Source organism: Balaenoptera borealis (genome assembly GCF_965194805.1).
Source record: "Balaenoptera borealis genome assembly, chromosome: 14".
Taxonomy (NCBI): domain Eukaryota; kingdom Metazoa; phylum Chordata; class Mammalia; order Artiodactyla; family Balaenopteridae; genus Balaenoptera; species Balaenoptera borealis.
Window position 1 is genome coordinate 70,749,204 of NC_138875.1, and position 22,029 is coordinate 70,771,232.

The 22,029-nt window shown below is 52.4% G+C and overlaps 1 protein-coding gene across 4 annotated transcripts; it reads left to right on the plus strand.

Moving 5' to 3' along the window:
• The first annotated feature begins 2,040 nt into the window (after positions 1–2,040).
• Positions 2,041–21,979, plus strand: SEC14L2 (SEC14 like lipid binding 2). Of its 4 annotated transcripts, none has more exons than XM_082354113.1 (13): positions 2,047–2,216; positions 2,613–2,807; positions 4,384–4,459; positions 9,522–9,565; positions 9,968–10,027; positions 10,261–10,449; positions 11,489–11,584; positions 11,740–11,800; positions 12,196–12,279; positions 15,400–15,506; positions 15,589–15,728; positions 15,876–16,045; positions 20,828–21,979. In XM_082354113.1, the coding sequence occupies exons 2-13, from the start codon at positions 2,760–2,762 to the stop codon at positions 20,956–20,958; spliced, it is 1,206 nt and encodes a 401-aa protein (XP_082210239.1). In that variant the 5' UTR covers positions 2,047–2,216; positions 2,613–2,759; the 3' UTR covers positions 20,959–21,979. The 4 variants fall into 4 exon arrangements, with proteins under 4 accessions (XP_082210240.1, XP_082210238.1, XP_082210239.1 ...); XM_082354115.1 differs by having other exon boundaries at positions 2,051–2,216; positions 2,613–2,939; XM_082354112.1 differs by lacking the exon at positions 2,613–2,807 and having other exon boundaries at positions 2,042–2,216.
• The last annotated feature ends 50 nt before the right edge of the window (positions 21,980–22,029 follow it).

Consider the following 22,029-nt stretch of genomic DNA (forward strand, 5'->3'; position numbering starts at 1 on the left):
TAGGCCTCGCTCTGCATGAATTCCAGGCAGTAAGAGGAGGGCGCGACTCAGCACCTTCCACAGGCCAGGCACCCCACGAAGCTCTCTACATCTGTCACGCCACTAACGACTTTGGGCAGGCCATGGCCTCTTTGGGCTTGTTTCCACGACTGTTAAGTGAGGTGAGCTGCTTGATCCCTGAATGATCTATGTTTGAGTCTCTTTCCCAGGGCTCCCCCAGGACCTAGCTCTGTGCCTACGGGAGTGTTTCTTGCATTCATTCATTCATTCGGCATTCATTTATTGAGCAGCCCCTGAGTGCAGGATGCTGTGCCAGGGGGAGGGGCTTGTGGGGATTCAGGGGTGAGTAAATAGGGTCCTGTGCCCAAGGACCTCATGGTCTAGCAGGGCAGATGCTCCTAAGCAGGGCCACGTCAAGGTCCTGCTGGTCCTGGCTCAATCTTTCTCTCCCCTCCTCTCTAGTTGTAGCCATGCTTCCTACCTACCACCAGAACTTTGCTCGTGCCATTGTGCCAGCATGGAATGAATGAATCTCCTTTCCATTTCCTTCCCATCCCAGATTTTTAGGGCCCAGTCCAATGTCGCTTCCTCCATGAAGCCTTCTAGGATTATTCCAACCCAAAGCAAATTCTCCCCCCTTAAGCTCCCAGGTACTTGCCGGCTCTCTTTGGGACATTTATCTCGTCCTTGTATTCTAGTTGATGGTGCCTGTGTCTTAACTTTGGGAGTGCAGGATGGCATCCGACTCATTTCGGGATCCCCAGAACAGCGCCTAGGGCCTGGCACGCAGTAGGAGGAAAGAATGGCCAAAGCATGTGACCAGCTGCTACCCTGGAAGTAGGATTAGAGTAGGGGAGGGGGGAACCCAGACAGAGAGGGAGGGCTGGTGAGCTCAGAAAGTAGGAAATGGCTTCATGGTATGGGGATGGGGCATGGCAGGACAGTCAGATGGCATCTGTCCCGCAAATTAGACTTGCAGCTAGCTACATGGGAACCCACAGCTCCGGCCCCTGGGTGTGAGCGGGGGGAAGCAGATAAGCTGATAGAAGGTCCGCTTTCTTTGGGCCATCGCTTTCACTGTGGCTTCCTCCACGTCCACCCTGCATCTCCACCCCGAGGCCGAAGCCTGGCCAGGCAGGCAGCAAAGGGAAGCTCTGCACAGTGGACAAAGGAGTGGTCACATAGGGGAACCCTGTGCTAGGCACTGTCCTGAGTGCAGGGCAAGCTATGCACATTAGCTTGCTTTATCCTCCCATGCTGACTCAAGGTCCAGACCATCCAAATCCATTTAGTGAATGAAGAAGCTTGGATTCAGAGAGGTGAAGTTGCTCCCTGAAGTCTCATAAAAACAACAGGAAGATTTAGGAGTCAAACCCAGGTCTTCTGATTCCCAGAGAGGAAGCAATCCTCCATGCCAGCTGAGGGTGCCAGCACCTATGAGCCTCTCAGAGAGCTGCGAAGGTCAGAAGCAGAGGACAGGGCTCTGGGTGGGGAGATGGGGTCTGGGCTTCCTTACCCCCCCTCAGCCTGCCTGCCCCGAAGGGGGAGGGGAAAGGCTGTTAACACTGAAAGGCTCCAAACTGGGTTTGCAGCAGTGGTCCAAAATCCATGGCAGGACAAGAGGAGGGCAGAGGCCCCAGAGAGAAAAGGCCAAGGCCACTGTCCTGGAGGCAGGGCGATGGCTAGACTTAGGGGACCTGGTCCCCTACAGAGGCTTCAGTCAAGCTCCCTCCCGTATTGGAGGGAGATGTCCTGCACCGTGGGGACCTGATCTTAGAAGAGCTCATTAGATAGCACCTAGTTGGGGACACTAAGGCCTAGAGAGTTCAGGTGTCTCCTCCAAGGTCACAGTGTGAGCTAAGGGTAAATTGGGGACTGGAACCCAGACTTCCTGTCCTCATGTCTACCGGCCTCGGCCCGCGTGGGCACTCGGGCTCGCCTCCTGCTCAGGTCTCCGCTTCAGAAGGGCGGAGGGTACCCGCGTCAGACGCTCCTGCGCCCAGCGTTATCTCTCCCTACTCCGCCCCTTGGGATCCTTTAAGAGGCGGGGCTTGGCTGCCAACCGCGGCCCCGGCAAAAGGCTGGGACTTTACTCCCGCGGCGGAGAACGAGTCCGTGCTCCATCTGCTGCCGCAACCGCCGCGCCCGGAGCCTGGGCCACGATGAGCGGCAGAGTCGGCGATCTGAGCCCCAGGCAGAAGGAGGCACTGGCCAAGGTGAGCCCTCACCCCGGCCCGGCCCCGCCCCGGGCGCTGGCCCCCATCCTCTGGAGGCAGCGGGCTGGGAAGGGGCTGGGTGGGGGGCGAGCGCGGGTCCGCGGCGGGCAGCGGAAGGAGCGGCAGCTACCGCACCGAGAGGTCCGCGGCCGCCGCCTCCCTCGCTCCCCTCCGTCCGCCGAGGGGACCCCGGGGAAGTTTGGCCGTCCCGGCCCCAGCCGCGAGCGAGCCCTTGGCGCTGCCACCTGGGAAGAAGTGGTTGCTTGGAAGCCCACGGAGGCAGCTGAGGGCACAAAGGCAACGTTCATTCTCGGGACTGGCAGCCGGGCCCTGGGGGCAGGGGCAGGGGCAGGGCCCTAGGTTTCCTCCCATTTCCGGGAGGTTTTCCTCTTGCAGGGGCAGTGGCACGATGGAAAGGGCCGGAGGGCTTCTTAGGAGACTTGGATGGCTCCTGCTCTGGCACCAAGTCTCTCTGCGACCTTGGGCAAAACCGGTCCTTCTCTGTTCGCTCCTTGAGGAAAGGAATTGAGGAGGCTGGACCAGATGATGTGGAAAGGAGCAGCTTCAAGTGCAAAGCCTAGGATCCTACCGGTGACTGACTGGGTTGGGGCTAGTTTGAGCTGAGACCAGCCCCCCACCCCGTCCTGCAACCCAGGCCCCTCTCTCAACCCAGGCCCCTCCCGGGCTGGGGACTTGGGCTGATGCTCTTCAGAAGGCAAGGAGGTAAGCCTGGCTTTGCCTCGGCGCCTGGGCAGAGGAGGGGGCAACAGTTCCAGAGCCGGACCCTCTCCCACCAGCTGGATCTCCCCTGCTGCCCTTGGGGAGAGAGGGAAGGTTGGCTGTTCTTGGAGCTGGAGCTGTTTGGGTCCAGTCTTAAGGTCTGGAGGCTCCACAGCAGTTTTCCATTGCTGAGAAAGTGGTGGAGGGGGCGGGTGGCAGGTGTCTTCTGCCATGGTAGTGGGGCAGAGGCTCCAGTCCCATGGAGGCCTTGCCCCAGGCTGGGCCTCCCCATCCCAGGGAGGCCGGGTAGGGAGGTTTCAGATTTTACTGCTGACCTGCAGGGGAAGTCAGGCAGAGAAGGGATTAGGTAGTGATTAAACTAGATATCAGGGGCTGGGTAGTGTCCTTGGTAAGGGGTGGCTTCATGCCAGTCTCCCTGGGGGTCTGGGAGCTGTTTGGGGGATGGGATGGTTTGAGTCCCTGGCTGACCTAGGCAAGGGGCAGAGGTGGCGGGTCCTCATTGGTCCTCTCTGTGGCTGCCCTGTAGGTCAGTGACTAGGGAAAGGTAAGTGGCTGGGAGCAGGAGGCTTGGGGACAGCACAGCACGTGGGGGCATGCTCACCTACAGGGTAATGAGCAGTTGGAGGGGGTGTGGCCATCCTTGGGGTCAAGTCCAGCTCTCTTGTTTGGCACTCCCTACACTTTCCCCCTTCATGGCTTCTGGCTGGAACTGTTCCCTCCACCTGGATTGCCCTCCTTCCTCCTCCTGCTGCCTTTGGAGTCCTTCAAGCCCAGCTCAAATGTCATTTTTTATATGAAGTAGTGTGAGACCACCCTCTTCCTGGCCCCAGTCAGCATCAAACTCTTCCTTCCCTCTGCTCCTTGGACACATTGCTCACCATTCCATTACTAAGGGGACAGGCCATGGTGGAAAGAGTGCATGCTCTGGCCTGGGACAGACCGGGGTTTGCATCCCAGCTCTGCTGATGACTAGCTGTCGACCTTGGGCATGTTACTTGGCCTCTCTGAGCTCTAATTACTTCATCTGTAAAATGGGAGCAGTAATAGCTCTAGAAGAATGAATAAGCACCGAGGTCGGTGCTGGGCACACGAGGAATGCTTGGTAAACTGACGCTTTTACTGTGGCACACCCCTGAGTGTCTACTGTGGCGGTTAGCTGGGGGCAGTTCTGCCCAGCCATCACACTGGAGCGTGTAAGTGCACACAGCCAGGCAGGGGCAGTGTCTTACTCCCTCCTCACCTCCTCCTGCTACTCAGCTCCCACCAGCATGACCGACAGAGTGTCCCATGCTGCCCAGGTGCTCAGCCAGTGTCTGCAGAGTTGACCCGTGTCGAGCAGGGGTCCAGCAAAAACCTCTATGGAGAGTCCCGGGCAGAGGGTGGTCAGGGTGGGACCTGCTACTCACCCAGCTGCCTCTCCCTACAGTTTCGGGAGAACGTCCATGATGTGCTGCCCACTCTGCCGAATCCAGATGACTATTTTCTCCTGCGCTGGCTCCGAGGTGAGGAAAGAGGGGCTGCGGGAGGCTGGGGCAGGGGCTTGGGCTGGGGAACAAAATAGCACCCTCTGGAAACCCTGCCCCAGGCAATCTCAGAATCTGGAGTATTCAACCTTCAGAACCAAAAGCGTTCTTGGCAATGATATAACCTCAACCCTCCTGTTGGATAGATAACGACACTGAGGCTCAGAGAGGTGAAGTAACTTGCCCCAAGTTGCACAGTGTTGAATTGCAGGCAGGGAGAGGACTAGAGCCAGGTCAGCTGACTCCCAGCCCGGTGCCCTTTCCATCCACTCGATGAATCTACTCTGCCGATGGATGTGGGGAAACAGGTTGAAGAAAAGCCAAGAAAGGCCCCAAGCTTGTGGGAAGTTGGAGGCAGAGCCAAGTTTAGAACCAGAGTCTTGGCCCGTGGGAGAGACTGGCCCTCTCTGTGGCAGCTTGAAGGAGGGGCAGAGTGCACGGGGAACACGGGGGGTGGGGTTCAGCCTGACCTAGGTTAACAAAACTCCCCTCAAGCCACCATCTGGCTCCAGGGCCCTGAGATCTATTCCAGCTCTGCCCTGGCCTGGCTCTGGTACCTGGTCCAGGGGTGAACATCTGTTCGAGGCTCCTCTCTGGGAGAGCAGGATGAGACAGGGTGCCCTGCCTATGGCAAGATGGGACATGACAGTGCTATGCCCGTGGTGATGCAGTGTACACGTTTCTACTAGCATCAGGGTCAGACTCAACCCCATGCTCCAACTCCTGAAATCCTTCCGTTCTTTTCTTTCTCCTCCTCTCCTGTGATTCAAGTCATGTGCCACCCTCTCTGGTTCTTGTGACACACTTTTTTTTTGGCTTTGTAGAAACTTTATTGCCAGACATAGAAATAATAGAGAAAATTCCTCTGTGTTAGATTAGCAGAGATTAAATCGTGATAACAGAATCAGAGCCCAAAATATTAAAGTATAAGTCATGGCCAATTACTTATTTATAGACACAGACACACACATGTATACCCTGCGAGTCTTGGGACAGGGGAAGAGATGTATTTTCCTTTTCTGTCCAGAAACCGAATAGAGCTGGCACACTCTTGAGAGGCTGCTAGCTAGCAGGCCACCCAGAGCAGGCCCTGTGTGCCTCTGAAAGTGCCACTTGCCCTTTTCCCCCTAAAAAGCTGTGAACTCCCCCCACCCCACCCACTCAGAGAGGGTGGAGAGGCAGCGAAGGGGCGGCAGTGGAGTCAGTCCAGAGCTGGAGGACATTTTGGCCCAGCCTTTGCTGAAGGGCTGTAGCTAGAAGGGGGCGGGTGGGGAGAGTGGGCAGACAGCGCTGCATTAAAGGGCCAGCTGCAAGATGATCAAACAAACTACCCAGCTACTGTGAGGTGGGGGAAGTGTGGTTTCAGAGAGCTGTTGAATTGAACAGCTTCGCAGCTCTCTTTTTATCTGAGAGAAGGCTGGCCTGGGGCCCTGGTTTCCCAGGCACCCCAACTCCCCAGTCCTGGGATAACCCCTCTCTTTGCAGGAATATAGAAGAGTGCAGTTATCCTCATTTGCCAGATGAGAAAACTGAGGCTCAGAGAGGAGAGGGAACTTAGCTGAGGGCATACAGCTAATGCGAAGGGGAATCAGGGCAGAAACCTAGGGCCCCTGATTCCCAGGCCAGCGTCCTCTCCAGTAAGCCACAGCTGCCTCCTGAAACCAAGCTCTGCCTCTTCAAACTGAGGAAGTATCTCCTCTGAACTTTATTTGTGCCTCACATTTCCCTGGGCAGGAGCTCAGGCCTGGTCAGACTCTACTGTGAATTTCAATTAGGGTTTTTGTCACCTTGCTTTGCTTTTCTTTTCTGTTTTTGCCACGCCGCGCAGCTTGCGGGATTTTAGTTCCCTGACCAGAGATTGAACCTGGGCCCTCGGCAGTCCTAACCACTGGACCACCAGGGAATTCCCCTTTTTTTTTTTTTTTTTAGAGAAACCTTTTCTTTTTCTCCTTTTCATCTAAAGGAAACATTTGCAAGGCACGTGCCAGCCAAATGTCTTTGTCTAATCTAGGTGTGAGTGAGCTCTGGGTTCCTCCCTTTCTCCCTTCCCCCAACATGGGCTTGGCTTTCTGCAGGCCCCCAGGCCCGAGAGCAGGCACACAAATCACTGCCTCTCCCCGAGTGGGCCTGAGCTCTGGGCACCCCAGCGAGGGGGCTCAGATGGCAAGATAAAACGAGGAGGTGGAGGAAACCTGTGAGCCCGGCAGAGCTCCTTGTTTTCCAGGACAGGAAGAGATCAAATAAGAACCCAGGACAGCTTGCTCCCAGGCCGGCCTCTCTGGCAGTGCCCTAAGCCATGCTTTGAGCTGCCCCTGACCAGGGTGGCAGGAGCCCTGGAGAGGCCTGACCCAGCAGGCCTGGGGAGGCATCAGGCCGGTACTGCCAGGGGCAATGGCAACTCGGGGAGGGCCCTAAAAGACCCTGGATGTTGGACCCCAGCAGCTAAAGGTTAACTGGAGAGCCTCCCTGAGATAAGGGGGCCCGAAGTTCACCACCACTCCTGTTCCCAAGGAAGATGACTCTCCTCACAGTTGGGTGTGTCCCTCCCATGGAGGATTCCCACTTTCAGGTCCAGCTGGGCTCCCCCATCATGAGAGCATGGTGCCATGCATCACATGGCATCTTCCAAGTGTTTCTAGCTCACTGGATGATTCGGCCAGAGATGTGCAGTATCTTGTCCAAGGTCAAACAGGAAGAAGGTGGAAGGGCTGAGATGCAAACCCAGATTATATTTCTCTGAAAGCTGCCCCCTGATGCTACAATGGCATGTGAAGGGTGACCATGAGAAGGAACTTCCCAAGAGGGAAGGCTGCTCATTTCTGCAAACGTGTGTCTAGCACACATGACAGGGTATGGCATTGGTCAAATCTCTTGTCGCATCCTTGGGTGCAAGAGAGTGGACTGCATTTCAGGGCAGCAGAATCAGGGAATGTGCTCGGCCACTCCCGAAGAGCAGTGATTAAGGGGCCGGTGACAGTCCAGAGGGCAGCCTGTCTGGCCCAGGTTCCAGGGCTGTCAGCAGATCTGGATGTCAGTCAGACCCACAGAGGACATACAGCTGGGAGGGACAGTTCATAGGTCAAATGGCAAAATTGGTCAGAATCTGGATCTCAGAAACTCTTTAAAAGATGAAATGCAGGGGCTTCCCTGGTGGCGCAGTGGTTAAGAGTCTGCCTGCCAATGCAGGGGACACGGGTTCGAGCCCTAGTCTGGGAAGATCCCATATGCCGCGGAGCAGCTAAGCCCGTGCACCACAACTACTGAGCCTGCGCTCTAGAGCCCGTGAGCCACAACTACTGAGCCCGTGTGCCACAACTACTGAAGCCCGTGTGCCTAGAGCCCGTGCTCCACAACAAGAGAAGCCACCGCAATGAGAAGTCTGCACACCACAACAAAGAGTAGTCCCTGTTCGCTGCAACCAGAGAAAAGCCTGCCCGCAGCAACAAAGACCCAACACAGCCAAAAATTAAAAAAAAAAAAAAAAAAAAGATGAAATGCAGCTGGCCATAACAAGATGAAATCTGATAGGGATAGATCCAGAAAACCACCTCTCAACCTATGGGGTAGAGGCTTCATAAGCAGCACAGGTGAAAAGAATTTGGGGGTTTCAGTTGACTGTAAGCTTCGCCTGAGTTAAGGGCCTGGCCTGGTGCCGAGAAAGTTCTTAGGCTTAATCGGAGAAGGGTAGGCAACACCTGTGCTCTGGACCACACACTTCAAGAGGGGCACTGGCAAACTGGAAAACATCCAAAGGGAAGTTGATGGACTTGAAACCAAGCTTTGAAGGATGGTTAAAGGATCCACGGACGGGCAGCATGATAGCAGGGAGCACTCAGGGTGGCAGCACAGAATTTGCCAGTATTGGAAAGGTGGTCACGTGGCTGAGGAAGCAACCCCGCCCCTCCTCTCTGAATGTCTCTGTAGAGGGTCTCTGCTCAGTACAACAGTGAGGGCTGTGTGCAAATGGCAGCTTGGATTGTTTGGGAGCAGATGGCCTTGGGGGGCAGGGAGGTCTTTGTGTTCAAGCTTGAGCAGGACAGCATGTCAGGGTTTGTACATGAAATAGAGTTGAGCCAGGTGAAATCTAATTCTGAAACTTTCTGGGAACCCTGGGAAGAGGAGGGCCCTCTGTGTCCCCCTGGGGTATGCATGGGTCCTTTGAGGACATGGCAAGGTTGACTGGAGGCTCATCTCCCCTCCATCCTACTGGAACATTCTGCCAGTCCTGCCCCAGATTATGCGGCATCTGTATTCATCTTTGAACCACAGGTCAAGCTCTCAGGACTGGATGTAGACCGTGGAGGAGGTTAACTTTGTGGAAGGAGAAGGGTAAATGATAAGGGGGTCCAGGGTTCGCTTTCCCTGACAGGAGATAAGACCCTTCACCCGGGCTTCCCTGGTGGCGCAGTGGTTGCGAATCCGCCTGCCAACGCAGGGGACACGGGTTCGAGCCCTGGTCCGGGAAGATCCCACATGCCACGGAGCAACTAAGCCCGTACGCCACAACTACTGCGCCTGCCCTCTAGAGCCCGCGAGCCACAACTACTGAGCCCGTGTGCCACAACTACTGAAGCCCACGCACCTAGAGTCCGTGCTCCGCAACAAGGGAAACCACCGCAGTGAGAAGCCCGCGCACCGCAACGAAGAGTAGCCCCCGCTCGCTGCAACTAGAGAAAAGCCCACGCGCAGCAACGAAGACCCAACACAGCCAAAAATAAATAATAAATAAAATAAATTAAAAAAAAAAAAGATCTTTAAAAAAAAAAAAAAAAAAGGACCCTTCACCTGATTGCATCCACTAGGGTAAAACTCTTTTGACCCTGAACTTGCGATGCTGCCCCCACTTGCCCTGAAGCTTGACCTGCTCTCCCCGCAAGCCCAGGGGCTGTGGTGCTCTAGAAGCAGTGAATGCCCTCACATTAGCTTCTATATGTGGGGTGATCTGAGAGTCAGTGGGCGTTCCAGCACAGGAGCAGGGAAATCTTCCCATTCTTGGCGCCCAGGCTGCTATCCTAACCCTGACCATGTTTCCCTGTTACAGCAAGAAGCTTCGACCTGCAGAAGTCTGAGGCCATGCTCCGGAAGGTGAGACCCATTTGGCTCCAAAGCCCACTGTTGCCTCCATTCCTGCCCATCAGAATCACACCGTGCTTGGACTTCTGTCCACCCCCTCCCACCCCAATCACCGCCTGTGGCTTATGTGACATATCTGAGTATTAGCCGACCCGTACTGCCTTATCCTCCAGGGCAAAGTGCATTCCCTTCCCTGGCAACAGAGCTTTCACAGTTCTGGGCCAGCCAAGAATTATAATCTGTTCTGCTGAGACCTCTGAAACAGGCACTTCCTTCTTTTCCATTCCTGCTGGTTGCCTTCTCGTGACTTACCTGTGGTCCAGTGGTCTGTTCATGCTGTCACCCATTGCTAGATGCCTGTTAAGGACCACCCCCTCCCCGCCCCGCTTTTTTAAAGCCCTCGTGTGTTTGCAGCATGTGGAGGTCCGAAAGCAAAAGGACATTGACAACATCATGAGCTGGCAGCCTCCAGAGGTGAGAACAGATTATCCCGCCCCACACCACGTGAGGTCTGTTAGACCCACGATTTGTATCCTGGGTCTATGGGACTGGGACCCTCAGAGGAAAGGTCTGACAACGCCAAGTCATTGAATGAGTATCCATTGGCACCCAGGGGCGGATGAACCCAGAGGAAGGCCCTGGACACCGGGAAGGTGTGGCCGCCCGGGGCCTGCTGACCAGGCGCCCCCATCTCTGTCTGGGCCCAGGTGGTCCAACAGTATCTCTCAGGGGGCATGTGTGGCTATGACCTGGATGGCTGCCCCATCTGGTACGACATCATTGGACCTCTGGATGCCAAGGGTCTGCTCCTCTCAGCCACCAAACAGGACTTGGTCAAGACCAAGATGCGGGACTGCGAGCTGCTTCTGCGGGAGTGCGCCTGCCAGACCGAAAAGGTGAGGGGACCAGCACGGCTGAAGAGAAGTTAACGCCCGGTGGAGGTGGTCACGCAGAAGTGTGGGTGTCACATGTGGCTTTAAGGGCAGCTTTAGGCCCCGACGTTTAGATTTCATAGACCAGTGAAATTGCAAAGTTTTAGGGAGTGATCTATGTTACTGAATTTTTATTTTTCCAATAAGGACTTAGAAAACACTAACCAGCTATAATTGCCATAATTAACCCGCCAAACTATAGGGACGGCATTGTCTCAGAATAAAGGGCCGTCCTTTAATTGAGTAAGGTTTAGCTTCATAGAAAACGTGCTACGTTATCATTACTTTTCTCCTGTTATCTGGGCACCAGGGGAATCCTTGTCAGGGACCACTCTATCCTTGGACAAGTATTTGGGTGCCTCTGGTGTCAGTGAGCTCAGATTCTGTGCTTCCCTAACTCTGAATTCAGACAAAGCTAAGGACAGCTGATTCTCTTACTGGAAAAAGACTGAAGAGCAAGGCGGAGCTGCCGTGGTCCTCTCCCCTGCCCTCCTCCTCAGCAGTCGTAAAGATCCAGTGAGACCATGTGATACATTTGGGGACATTTCAACAGTGTCTTCCACATTCACTGAAAATCTAGTGTGCGCAGAGGCCCTGTGGGGCTGGGCATGCAGAGAAGCGTTAGAGATGCACCTTAAGGGCTTAGACTGGACAGAGAGCATCTGTGCCTGCGAGATGAGTGGCTGCATGGGGTGCAGAGGACGAGGGGGGCCACCAGGTCAAACTGCAGAACAGAAGGGACTTCAGATGTAATCTAAGTTCACCCAGTTGTTTACTGGATGAGAACACGGAGATCTAAACGGGAAGGGTGACTTGTCTAGGCCACAATTCTGGCCTGGGGTAATTACCTCGATTTGGAAAACCCTAGGTACGGCCCTGCGGGATCTGGTTGCAGTATGGGCACAGGGTACAATCAGCATTTTCCCTGAACCGGGGTGGGCTTCTGTGTGTGTGTTGTGTGGGGGCAGCCTGATGCGACTTTCTGTTCCTCTGTCCCCTGCAGACGGGGAAGAAGATAGAGACCATCACCCTGATTTATGACTGTGAGGGGCTTGGCCTCAAACATCTCTGGAAGCCAGCTGTGGAGGCCTATGGAGAGGTGAAGGCCAGGGCTGGGGGGTGGTGGGAGGGTGAGAGGTGAGGGTCGGGGGGTGGGTCCCTCTGCTAGGAGGCCCTGTGGGGTGGGGGAAGCCAGAGGAAGCAGGGCCTCCCTCCCTGGCACAGAGTTCTGAGCCCGCTGGATTCTTTCCACAGTTTCTCTGCATGTTTGAGGAAAATTACCCCGAAACACTGAAGCGTCTTTTTGTTATTAAAGGTAAGTTGGCATCTACCTGTGATGAAGCCCAATGGGAAAGAGGGGCCAAAAATATTACTGGGACAGATTAAGGAGAGTGAAATAGAGTGAGCCAAAGTCGGGGGTGGAGGGTGCGGTCTTAGGACCTGTTCAGAAGACCGACCCCTGATGTACGCAGACCGCTTTATAATTCACAAAGCTTTTAGTATTCGTTACCTCCTTCGAGCCACCCAGCCCCGTGAGAAAGGAAGACCATCCCCCCATACAGACAGGAAAGCCGAGCCTCACATAGGGCTGCCTGTGTGGGCTCCACAGCACCAGGGAGTGCGTGGCCAGACACTGGGGGCTACGGCGGACACTGTTAGGGACAGAGTGGGGACTGCTCCCGGCCTCACGTGGCCTGGTCTCTGTTCCAGCCCCCAAGCTGTTTCCTGTGGCCTATAACCTCATCAAACCCTTCCTGAGTGAGGACACTCGTAAGAAGATCATGGTCCTGGGGGGTGAGTAGCCCAGACTCTCCTCCACTCCATGGCACAGCTGCAGCCCCGCTGGGGATGGCGTTAGAGGTACGGCCAGAGCTGCCGGGGCAAAGGCTCCCTCTGCTGGTTTGGGAGCAGTGGGACCCAGGAGCAGGCTGGGCCAGAGCAAGGGGCTTCCTGTCTGTTTTCCTAAGAACTCTTTCTCTCAGACACTCTGGAGAAATTCAAAGATGAATGGAATGCCAGTCCTTGTCCTCAATGAGCTTGCAGTGAAACAGGAGACCTTTAAGAGAAAGCTAGGACACAAACTAGAAAAGGCACTAGATGCGGCAGAGAAGGGAGGTCACAGGAGCAGAGGCTGCTTTCAGTTGAGGGCAAGTACACATGGCTTCATTGGATGGGTTACCTGCTGTGTGCCCGGCCCTGAACTAGGTAGGTGTCAAGGCCACAAAGGTAAGACAGAGTCCCTTGAAGAGCTTGCGGCCTCTCGGAGAAGGGAGACACAAACAGATGTATATCAGCGCGAGATGTTACATGTAAAAGAGAGGAGTTACATGTAAAAGGAAAAGCCCATGGGAACACTGAGCAGGGGCGCTCACCCCGCCTAGCCTGGGGAGGGGGTGATGCCTCCCTCAGCTGCAAGCTATGGAATGAGTAGGGTAGCCAGGTGAAGCAAGGCAGGAAGCTGTTGGGCAGAAAGAAAAACACTGAGCAAAGACCTTACACACCATGGCACGGGCAGCTGAAGAGGGCGCACAACAGGGTGTGCAAGAGATGATGTGGAGAGGCAGCCGGGTGCCAGGAGCTGGGTCGCAGAGAATCCAGGGCACTGTGTCGGGAAGCTGGGACACAACTCTACAGGCCACTGGGCACCAGAGAGGAGTTCCTGAGCCGGGGCAGGGAGTGGGGTACCAGGATCTGATTCTCAGGACAGATACCAGTTTGTACACCGCGGCCACAGCCTGCGCACCAGGTGTTGCAAGCCTGAGCCAGGGCGGGGGCTGTAGGGACGGAGAGGAGAGGGTGGATTTCAGACTTCCATAGGAAGTGGAACAGCAGAACTCAATTGACTGGATGTAGGAAGGGAGGAAGAGAAATCTAGAATGGCTCCCTGGTGTCTGGCATGAGTGATAGCATTGCAGTCACTCTGATGCAGTTAGTTCCACTGGGGAATAATACAATCAGAAGGAAAGGCTTGAAGTTGAGTTCTAGGAGTCTGTGAGATGTACACATGTTGGGAATGCCTGGGCCTGAAGCTTAGGGGCAAACTCCAGTCTGGAGATTTGGAGTTTTAGATAGAGACAGCACCTAAAACCTTGAGAGGAGATAAGACTGCCCACAGAACAGAGGCTGAAGCCTGGGGAATATCCAGGCTCAAGGACATGCAGAGAAAGAGGAGCCCACCAGGGAGTGGAGAAGCGATTTTGAGTTTGGTGGGGAAGCGGGCAGACGGACACTGGATAGGCAGGGCAGCAGGAGAACATCAGGGGACAAGGGGAAGCCAGCAAGGAAGACCCATGGGAATCAAGCCAGCCAGGGACAGGCAAGAGTCGAGTTTGGCTGGAGCGTGATGTGGAGTGGTGGGAGACAAGCCTAGAAAGGTAGATTGGGACTGGCTCGTGGACGGCTTAATGCCACCTGTGGAGTTGAACTGGGGGTAGGGAATTCTGAAGGTTTCTGAATGTTCACCTTCAGGCACCACATTGAAAGTGGAGGTTTTCCAAATGTGTGCTGAGCCTGGGTGTGGTGCAAAGCAGTCTGGAAAGCACAGGACTTCTGGGTGCTGGTCCTGGCTCTAGTGCAACAAATTCTGTCCTTGTAGCCTCAGTTCCTCTCTGTGAGATGGGAAGAATCCTTCTGGCCTTATTCCAACCCTCCAGCTGAACTGGGTGAAGAAACACAAAGTCTGAGGAAAAGGCTCTAATGATTTTTGGCTTTTCTGTAGCTGCCACCCACCATGAGCATGAGCCAGTTCGGTTTCCTGGCAGCGGGGCTGCAGAGGAGGTTCAGTCAGTTCCCCCACCCACAGCTGAAACCCTTTCAACCAAACCCGCCTCGGGCTGGGAAGGTATAGGATCTTCAATAGAGGAGGGGAGAAATTCACCCTGGGCTGGTCACTGGTACTTAGCACTGATTAAAGCACCCCTGGAGTTGCATGGTCTCAAGTCCCTAGAAATCTGAAGGCTGGGAGACCCTGGACCATCCCTGTGGGTTTACAGGCATCTCCAGCCACAGAGGAAGCTGGGTGGTACCCTGTGACCTGGAGCTGCTCCCTATATCTGGTCTCTCTCATCAGCACGGAAAGGTTTCCAGTATCAAAATATTGTCCTTGGCTGATACTTGTTTAGGAATCTGGCAGAGAAGTGGATCTCAGCCTTGGTTGCACTTGAGGCAAACTCTCCTAGTCAGGAAAGGGCTTGGTTATTTAAAAAAAAAAAAAAAAGAGCCAAATCACTGGTAGCCAAATAGCCTACAAAACAAGAGCAGAAGTGAAACTGTGGCTGGGGTAAAGCCAAGGGAGCCCATTTAAGGGGTCAGTCTACAGTGATGCATTCATTCAATAAATCACGAGTGAGCACAGTAGGTGACAGTGGTCATGCCCTCACGCTCAGTCTAACTAGGGCAGATCACGTTGACTGCCCTCCTGCCTGCCACATGCGCTGTTCCCTCTGCGTGGAATGCCCTTCCCTCCTTTCTTTGTTCCCTCCCACTTGCACTTCAAATATTTGTATCTCCTTCCTGGGAGTGATAATACACTCTCATACAGGTAGGGCATTCTACAGTTTACAACAAACACCTTCTTAAGTACTTAGTTCACTTCACTCCCACCATAACCTTGCAGGGCAGGAGGAACTAGGCTCAGAATGAAGTGATTTGCCTCAGGTCGCTTCACTGGCCAGAGGCAGTGGGGACAGGACCTCTGTATCCTGCTTCCTGGTCCAGAACAGGGCAGTCATCTGGGTGACAGCTCCTCTTGAACCCCCTGCAGAGCTGTGCGCACGTCCTGTGCTCCCAATGCCCGTGTTTTGTGTGCAGGGGCAGACGGGTTTTTTTCTGCCTCTTTTGTGTAGACTGCCAGGGCTGTGATGAAATCCTGCCTAGTGGTGATCCTTTTTTCTCCTTCCTTCCCTCTCCTGCCAGCAAACTGGAAGGAGGTTTTACTGAAACATGTCAGCCCTGACCAGCTGCCTGTGGAGTATGGGGGCACCATGACTGACCCTGATGGAGACCCCAAGTGTAAATCCAAGGTATGGGCTGCCAGGGGCCAGAGGTGACCAGGGACGCCTGGCTCAAATGCACATTCCAGCTCACTCTGTGCTCTGCTTCTAGATCAACTACGGGGGTGACATCCCCAAGAAGTATTACGTGCGAGACCAGGTGAAACAGCAGTACGAACACAGTGTGCAGATTTCCCGGGGCTCCTCCCACCAAGTGGAGTATGAAATTCTCTTCCCAGGCTGTGTCCTCAGGTAGGGTTCTGGACCCTTCCAGGAGACCCGAGCCTTCTGGCCGTAGGTGCCGGGGGTGGGCTGGGGTGGGAGAAGCCCTGGTGGCAGGACCCCAGAGAGGGCACATGCACACGGAATCATGTCTAAGTGGGTGGGTGTCCCCTGCAGGTGGCAGTTCATGTCGGATGGTTCGGACATCGGTTTTGGGATTTTCCTGAAGACCAAAATGGGGGAGCGGCAGAGGGCAGGGGAGATGACAGAGGTGCTGGCCAACCAGAGGTACAATGCCCACCTGGTCCCTGAGGATGGGACCCTCACCTGCAGCGATCCTGGCATCTGTAAGTCTCTGTCTTGGCTCGAAGCCCCTGCTCTAGCTGTCTGCCTGGGAGGTCACTCTTTCTCCATGGATTTAAGGTCTCACACTGTTAGAACTAGAAGTGGAGCTCCATCAGTTTCAACCTCTCTTGCATAGGTGAGGAAACCTAGGCCTGGAGAGGTGAGATGACAGGCTCAAGGTGACCTGGTCCAGGTGTAACTGGGGCTGTGACTGCCATTAGACATTTCCTGGGGATGCGCCTTCCCCAGATATCAGAGAGGCAGAACACGTTACGTAGGTGTAGGGATCACAGGGTGAGCAAAGTGCTGACAAACCTAGCCTTGACTCTGCTGAACTTCACTCATCTCCAAATTGATCAAAAAATGGCCACAGAACATGAACAGGAAATTTACCCAAGAGGAATAAGAATGGCAAATAGGCATTTGAAAAGGTGTTTAACCTCACTTAGCTTTGCAATATCGATTAAATTCCCTTTGACTCAGCAATTCTACCTCTGGAAATTTATCGTACAGAAATATTTACACAAAGACACAAAGATATAGGTACATGGATGTTCCTAGCAGTTTGGGAAACTGACAATAAACTAAATGGTCTTAAGAAGGTCTTGCTAAATGAATTATGGTCCATCCATATAATGGAATACAATATATGCATTAAAGAGAATAAACTGACATATAAGATGTCTGATACATGTTAAAAAAAAATAAAGCATGAGACTTAGCATATATGGTATATACTCACTTTGGCTAAAAAAGGTCAACGGAATTCTGGGGTTGGCCGCTTTCACCTTCTGAGATGGCCCCACTCCGTCTGTGGAGTATGTTTCTCTAAATAAATTCACTTCTTACCTATCAGAAAAAAAAAAAGAATTCTCAGGACTCTGCTAACGCTAATGGTGGTTATCTCTGGGGTGGTAGGAAGCTTATAGAGGGCTTTCGTTTCTTTATACTGGCCCTGCAAATACAGGTTATGTTACAAAGAACATGTACTACATTTATAAGCAGAAAAATCACATACACACACACACAAAACCCCCATCAAATCTCCAGTTTCCTCTCTGTCTGAGCCAAGGGGCCAGGCATGGAAAATCAGTGACAGCAAGGGCTTTGTCATCAAGCTGAGATGGACTTGACCACTGACTAGTCCTTAGGCAAGTGAGTTGGCCTCCCTGAGCTTCAGTTTCCTGATTGCTACAATGGGGATCAAATTCTCTACCTCATAGGGACACCTAATGATGAAATGCGATCAGGTCTGTGCAGCACTTAGCGTAATGCCTGCCACGCAGCACTCAGCGCACTGTGGCCACCATTATTATTATTAGGGCAAAACCTGGGGGAGAAGGGCCACTGGGGAGATTGTGCCAGAGATGGGAGAAGCCCTCCGCCCTATTTCCATGGCAGCACTGCCAGAAGTCTGAACTAGCCCCACAGATGTCTTGGCCTCTGTACTTGTCCACACCATTGCCCCAACCTCAGATCCTGTGTCCTCCCCCGCAGCCCAAGCAACCTCAGTCTCCACCGCCCGCTCCTCACATATACTCTGTGGTCTGGCTCCCCAGGGAGGAGAAGTATTCTTGTTAGCGAGCTGCCGGGTCCTGAGGGAGAAGGGGGTATACTGTGTGCTTCATCAAGAACAAGGCTTAGGACCAGCCCAGACACTGTCATCCTCAGAGCATAAAGCATTTCGTACATATAAGCTTGAATTTCTCTTTTAAAGGACAGGGAAGCTGAGGTATAGAGAGGGGATGTTATCTCTCCCACAGTGTAGCCCGCATAGACACCAAGAAACGGAGACAGGAGAGAATCCTAGGGTCCTAGTGCAGGATCTTGTGACCATAGACTACCCTAGAGATGATCATGTGACAGAGGAGAGAGTGGGGTCCCAGACCTGGGAAGTAATTTACCCAAACTCAGTAGCAGAGCCCAAACCGTTTTCCAGCACTGCCCACTACCTCTCTGTAGTACCATGAACCCTTTAACATAATCAGGCTTAGGTTTGCAAATCCCAAATTATAGTTCCCCTTGGATATATTCCCAGATGGAATGTTTATCTGCCTGTGGAGCCTTGACTGGGAGCTACTTATTGTCCATTCTCAGGAGGTGAAAAGGCCGCAGCATCCATGCCCCCTGCCCAGGTATAAAGACAACCAGGTGGGGTCGGCTGTTGCCTGGGCCATGGCTCAGGTTAGAGTTGAGCCCAGTGAGAACCCAGTGTTAGGTTATAAGCTCACCTGTGGGCGGGTGATGCACTTGGAGAACCAGGCGACCCCCTGCAAAGTGGGACATAATCACCCAGTGGAGAAATTAAAACTCTGTGCCAGCTTCCAATGCTGAGAGCACATTAACCCTCCCTGGGCTGCTCTGGTCCTTTCCCAAGCGTACTCAGTTACTGAGAACCAAAGTTTAAACTGATTCCACTTTTTTTTCTCCCAACTAATATTTCCTGAGGTCCTGAGTGTAGAGTACTCTTCTAGGAAAGGAAAAGATTCAGAAAAAAAGATCTGGAGCATGCAATGTGGTCTAGAAGAGCTGAAGCACTGTAGGAAGGTTAAACAGCCCCTCTAGGCACCAGAAGACCCGGTTTCTGAGTCCAGCTTTGCCAGTAACTCTCCGAGTGTCTCTAATTAGATTTTGCTCTCTTTTTCCTTAAAATGAGGGGAGTAGGCTAGAGCAGATCTTAATCTGGGGTCTATGACTCCCCAGAGCAGTGATTCTAAATCTTTAAAGACCAAACACTTCCCTTTTATAATAAGTGGTGTCTAATGTCCCCTTTACTACTCTGAAATGAAATTCATAGATATTATAACCACCTACACATAATTAAAAAGTCAATATACTCTCCTATCTGGAATATAAAAGAGAAATAAAAGGACACTAAGAATATATATGTTTTCTCAATACATAAATGAGAGGGCACAGTTACCCCCAGCTCCTCCTCTCTTCAGAATGGTAACTTCCCCATGGGAACCACTGCCCCAAAGGGTCCATGATGGGCTCCATGGGATCTGAAATTGTATGCTTTCATCAGATTCTCAGGGGGGGTCAGTTCCCCAACAAAAGTGAAGGAGCCCTAGCCTGGAGGATCTCTGGGGCCTCTACAAGTCTGTGAGTACATGATTAGTGTCAAAATGAACCACTTCCCTCGGGCCTGGGTGTCACAACAGCCCCTTCCTTGCTTCTGAGGTTAGAACGTCATGCTAGGCAGAGTCATCTCAATCCTGATGCTTGGTCCAAGGAGCTCAAAGACTTCTTCTCTAGCATGACTGACTGGTTGCTAAGGCTCTGTCATCCAGGTCAGAGAGGAAGCTTCCCTCTTTCCAGAGGCACCATTGGTCCTGAAAGACCTCTGGCTCAGAGAGAAGATCAATGACTAATTACTCACTTCACACCATGAAGAAAAGGGTGAGTGGTGTGTCTACCCTCAGTCTAAAACTATGCATTTTATCCAGGGGCAGAAAAGGGGAAAGATTAAATGCACAGGGTTTTTTTTGGCTGGGAAAAGTTAGAGAAGACCAGGATAGGGAAGGGGCAGAGCTAGTGTTTTTGTTTTCCCACTCTGTTCTTTGGAAGGGGTGTTTGACTGGAATGGAAAAATTTCTAAAAAAAAGAAGGGTTAGATTAAAAGCAGTCTGTTCCTTGGCCAAGGGTTGGAAGCCTTTTCTGCCAACTGCATGCCCATTTTCTCTCCCCAGAGGAAACCACTAACAGATCTTGTGTATTATCCTACCAAATATTTTCCATCCCTTTAGAAGCATTATGTGTTTCCATAATATACAGGACATGTGCCCACCCATATACATTCATAGGAATTATATCTGTTATTCAGTGTATATTTGAAGGAATTTTTAAATTGTAAAACTTGTCAATGTAGGTAGACCAAGTAACAAAGCCAAAAAAATTTTTTTTACATATATTAACAAAAATGTTAGAAATGGTTTACAAATTGTTCTGCAACTTGCTCTTTTTAGCCTAAGGATATATTGTCACTAGTTTCCCCAGTCACTTCTATGAAGCTCACCTCTTTCTTTTTATACAGAATAGTATTTCAACAAAAACTTTTAAAGCAATTCTTCTTTGAACATTTTAGTTTTCCTCATCTTTTATTACTACAAATAGGGGTGCATTGAGCATCTTTGTCTATTTATCTTTCTGTGGGATAAGTTTCTGGTTCAAAATGTTTGCATATTTTACCTTTTGTCAGAAACTGAACAGGATTAGGCTTTCTAGGGCCCAAGTCAGGCAGCAGTGCAGGCCAGAGGGAAATTCCAGCTCCATCCCTTCCTCACTGTGTGACACAGTGACTTTCTTTTTATATAACACAATACTAATGCTGAACTCAAGAGTTATTGTGAATAATATATATAGATTGCCATCCCAGTATTGAGTCACATAAATAGCCATTGTTACCATTATTATTATTATTATTATAATAACTACTGCTGCAACTAATTCTACTCCCTCCTTTCAAGACCCAGTTCAAGCTCTAACTCCTTTAAAAAGCCTTTCACATGATTTCAGTCTACAGGGCCCCCTCCTTCCAAGCTGTTACAGATGTGACTGTCTCTGCCACTCATCTGGCACTTGGCATGTTCTGTCTTATATATTTTTCTCTTCATGAACATCTTGTAACCCAGCTAGACTAGGTTTCAGAAGGTGAAGGACCATTGCTCATGCTACCTTCATCCTCATTACCTACCACACTGCCTTGCTCAGTCAACCAAAATCACTGTCTCTAAGCTCTTTGTCAGAATTGCCTGAATGTCTGTTTTTTTCCCTCCCCTCAGATGTCCTGCGGTTTGACAACACCTACAGCTTCATTCATGCAAAGAAGGTCAGTTTCACCGTGGAGGTCCTGCTTCCAGACAAAGCCTCAGAAGAGAAAATGAAACAGCTGGGGGCAGTCACCCCAAAGTAACGCCTCCTCCCACAGCAGGCCTGGCTCCCTCAGCGTCTCCCTGTCAGTTTCTATCCCTTGTAGCAGTCATTTTCCCAGCACTCTGACGCCCAAAGAAACTGGGCTAGAAGAAAGACCTCGGGGCTGGATCTGGGGAGCCTTCATTTCAGAATTAGGAAGAGGGAGACTAGATGGAGTGGGCCTCCTTGCCTCTCAAATTACTAAGAAGTCCCCAGGGGCTGAGCATCGTGACAGCATCTGTCTTAAAAGCTGTGCCAACTTCACCTGTCCAGTGACAGATGAGACAGGAAGAGGGGTACCATGGGGTGGCAGGGAGGAAATTAGGAAAAAGGGGAGAGATTGAGACCTAACACTTTAGGGAAGCTAGCTGCAGGGGAGGAACTTGCTCCCAAATGAACATGTAAGTCTAGATCATAATAAGGAGTAGCAAGGTAGCCGGTTGCTAGAGTTACGGTGGGGGTCTGAGGCTCTTCTGAACTTTCTACCGAGGCTAGGATCTTTTGGCTTTTCCCAGGTCTCGGGAGGGGGCCCGAGTCAGCATAGGTCTTCCGTTTCAAGGGTAGACAGGCAGGCCTCTCCCTCACCTCGAGGAATCCACCAATTCCTGGGTCCCACTGGCTGCCTCTTTAATTACTAATGATTGTCAGTGACTCAGAGCTTCCTGGGACAGTGAGCTTTGGTACCCAGCCATTGTCCTTCAGTGCAAACAAAGCACAGAGAAGTTACCTCCAGGGATCCCAGCTCCGTGAAGGGCCAGGGAGGCTGGCGGTGGGTGTGAGTCCTGAAGCTTCCACCCCTCAGAAACCCAGGCCCTGACCCATCCTGGGGAGATGGTCTGGCCAAGCTGAGGGAGCAGGAGTCAGGGGCAAGGCTGGCACTGACAGGAGGCCCCGAGGCCTAATGGGTCCCAGCCAGACCCCCCCAGGAGGATATCCCGACCTTGGTTTACAGCGCTCTGTTAGAAAAAGTAACCAATGAATAAAGAACGTTCAGCGCGCAGGGCGTGGAAGTTAGTACCCTCCGCCTAGCTCCTCACAGTTCCTCACACAGGCAAACTTCCGCCTCGGGGTG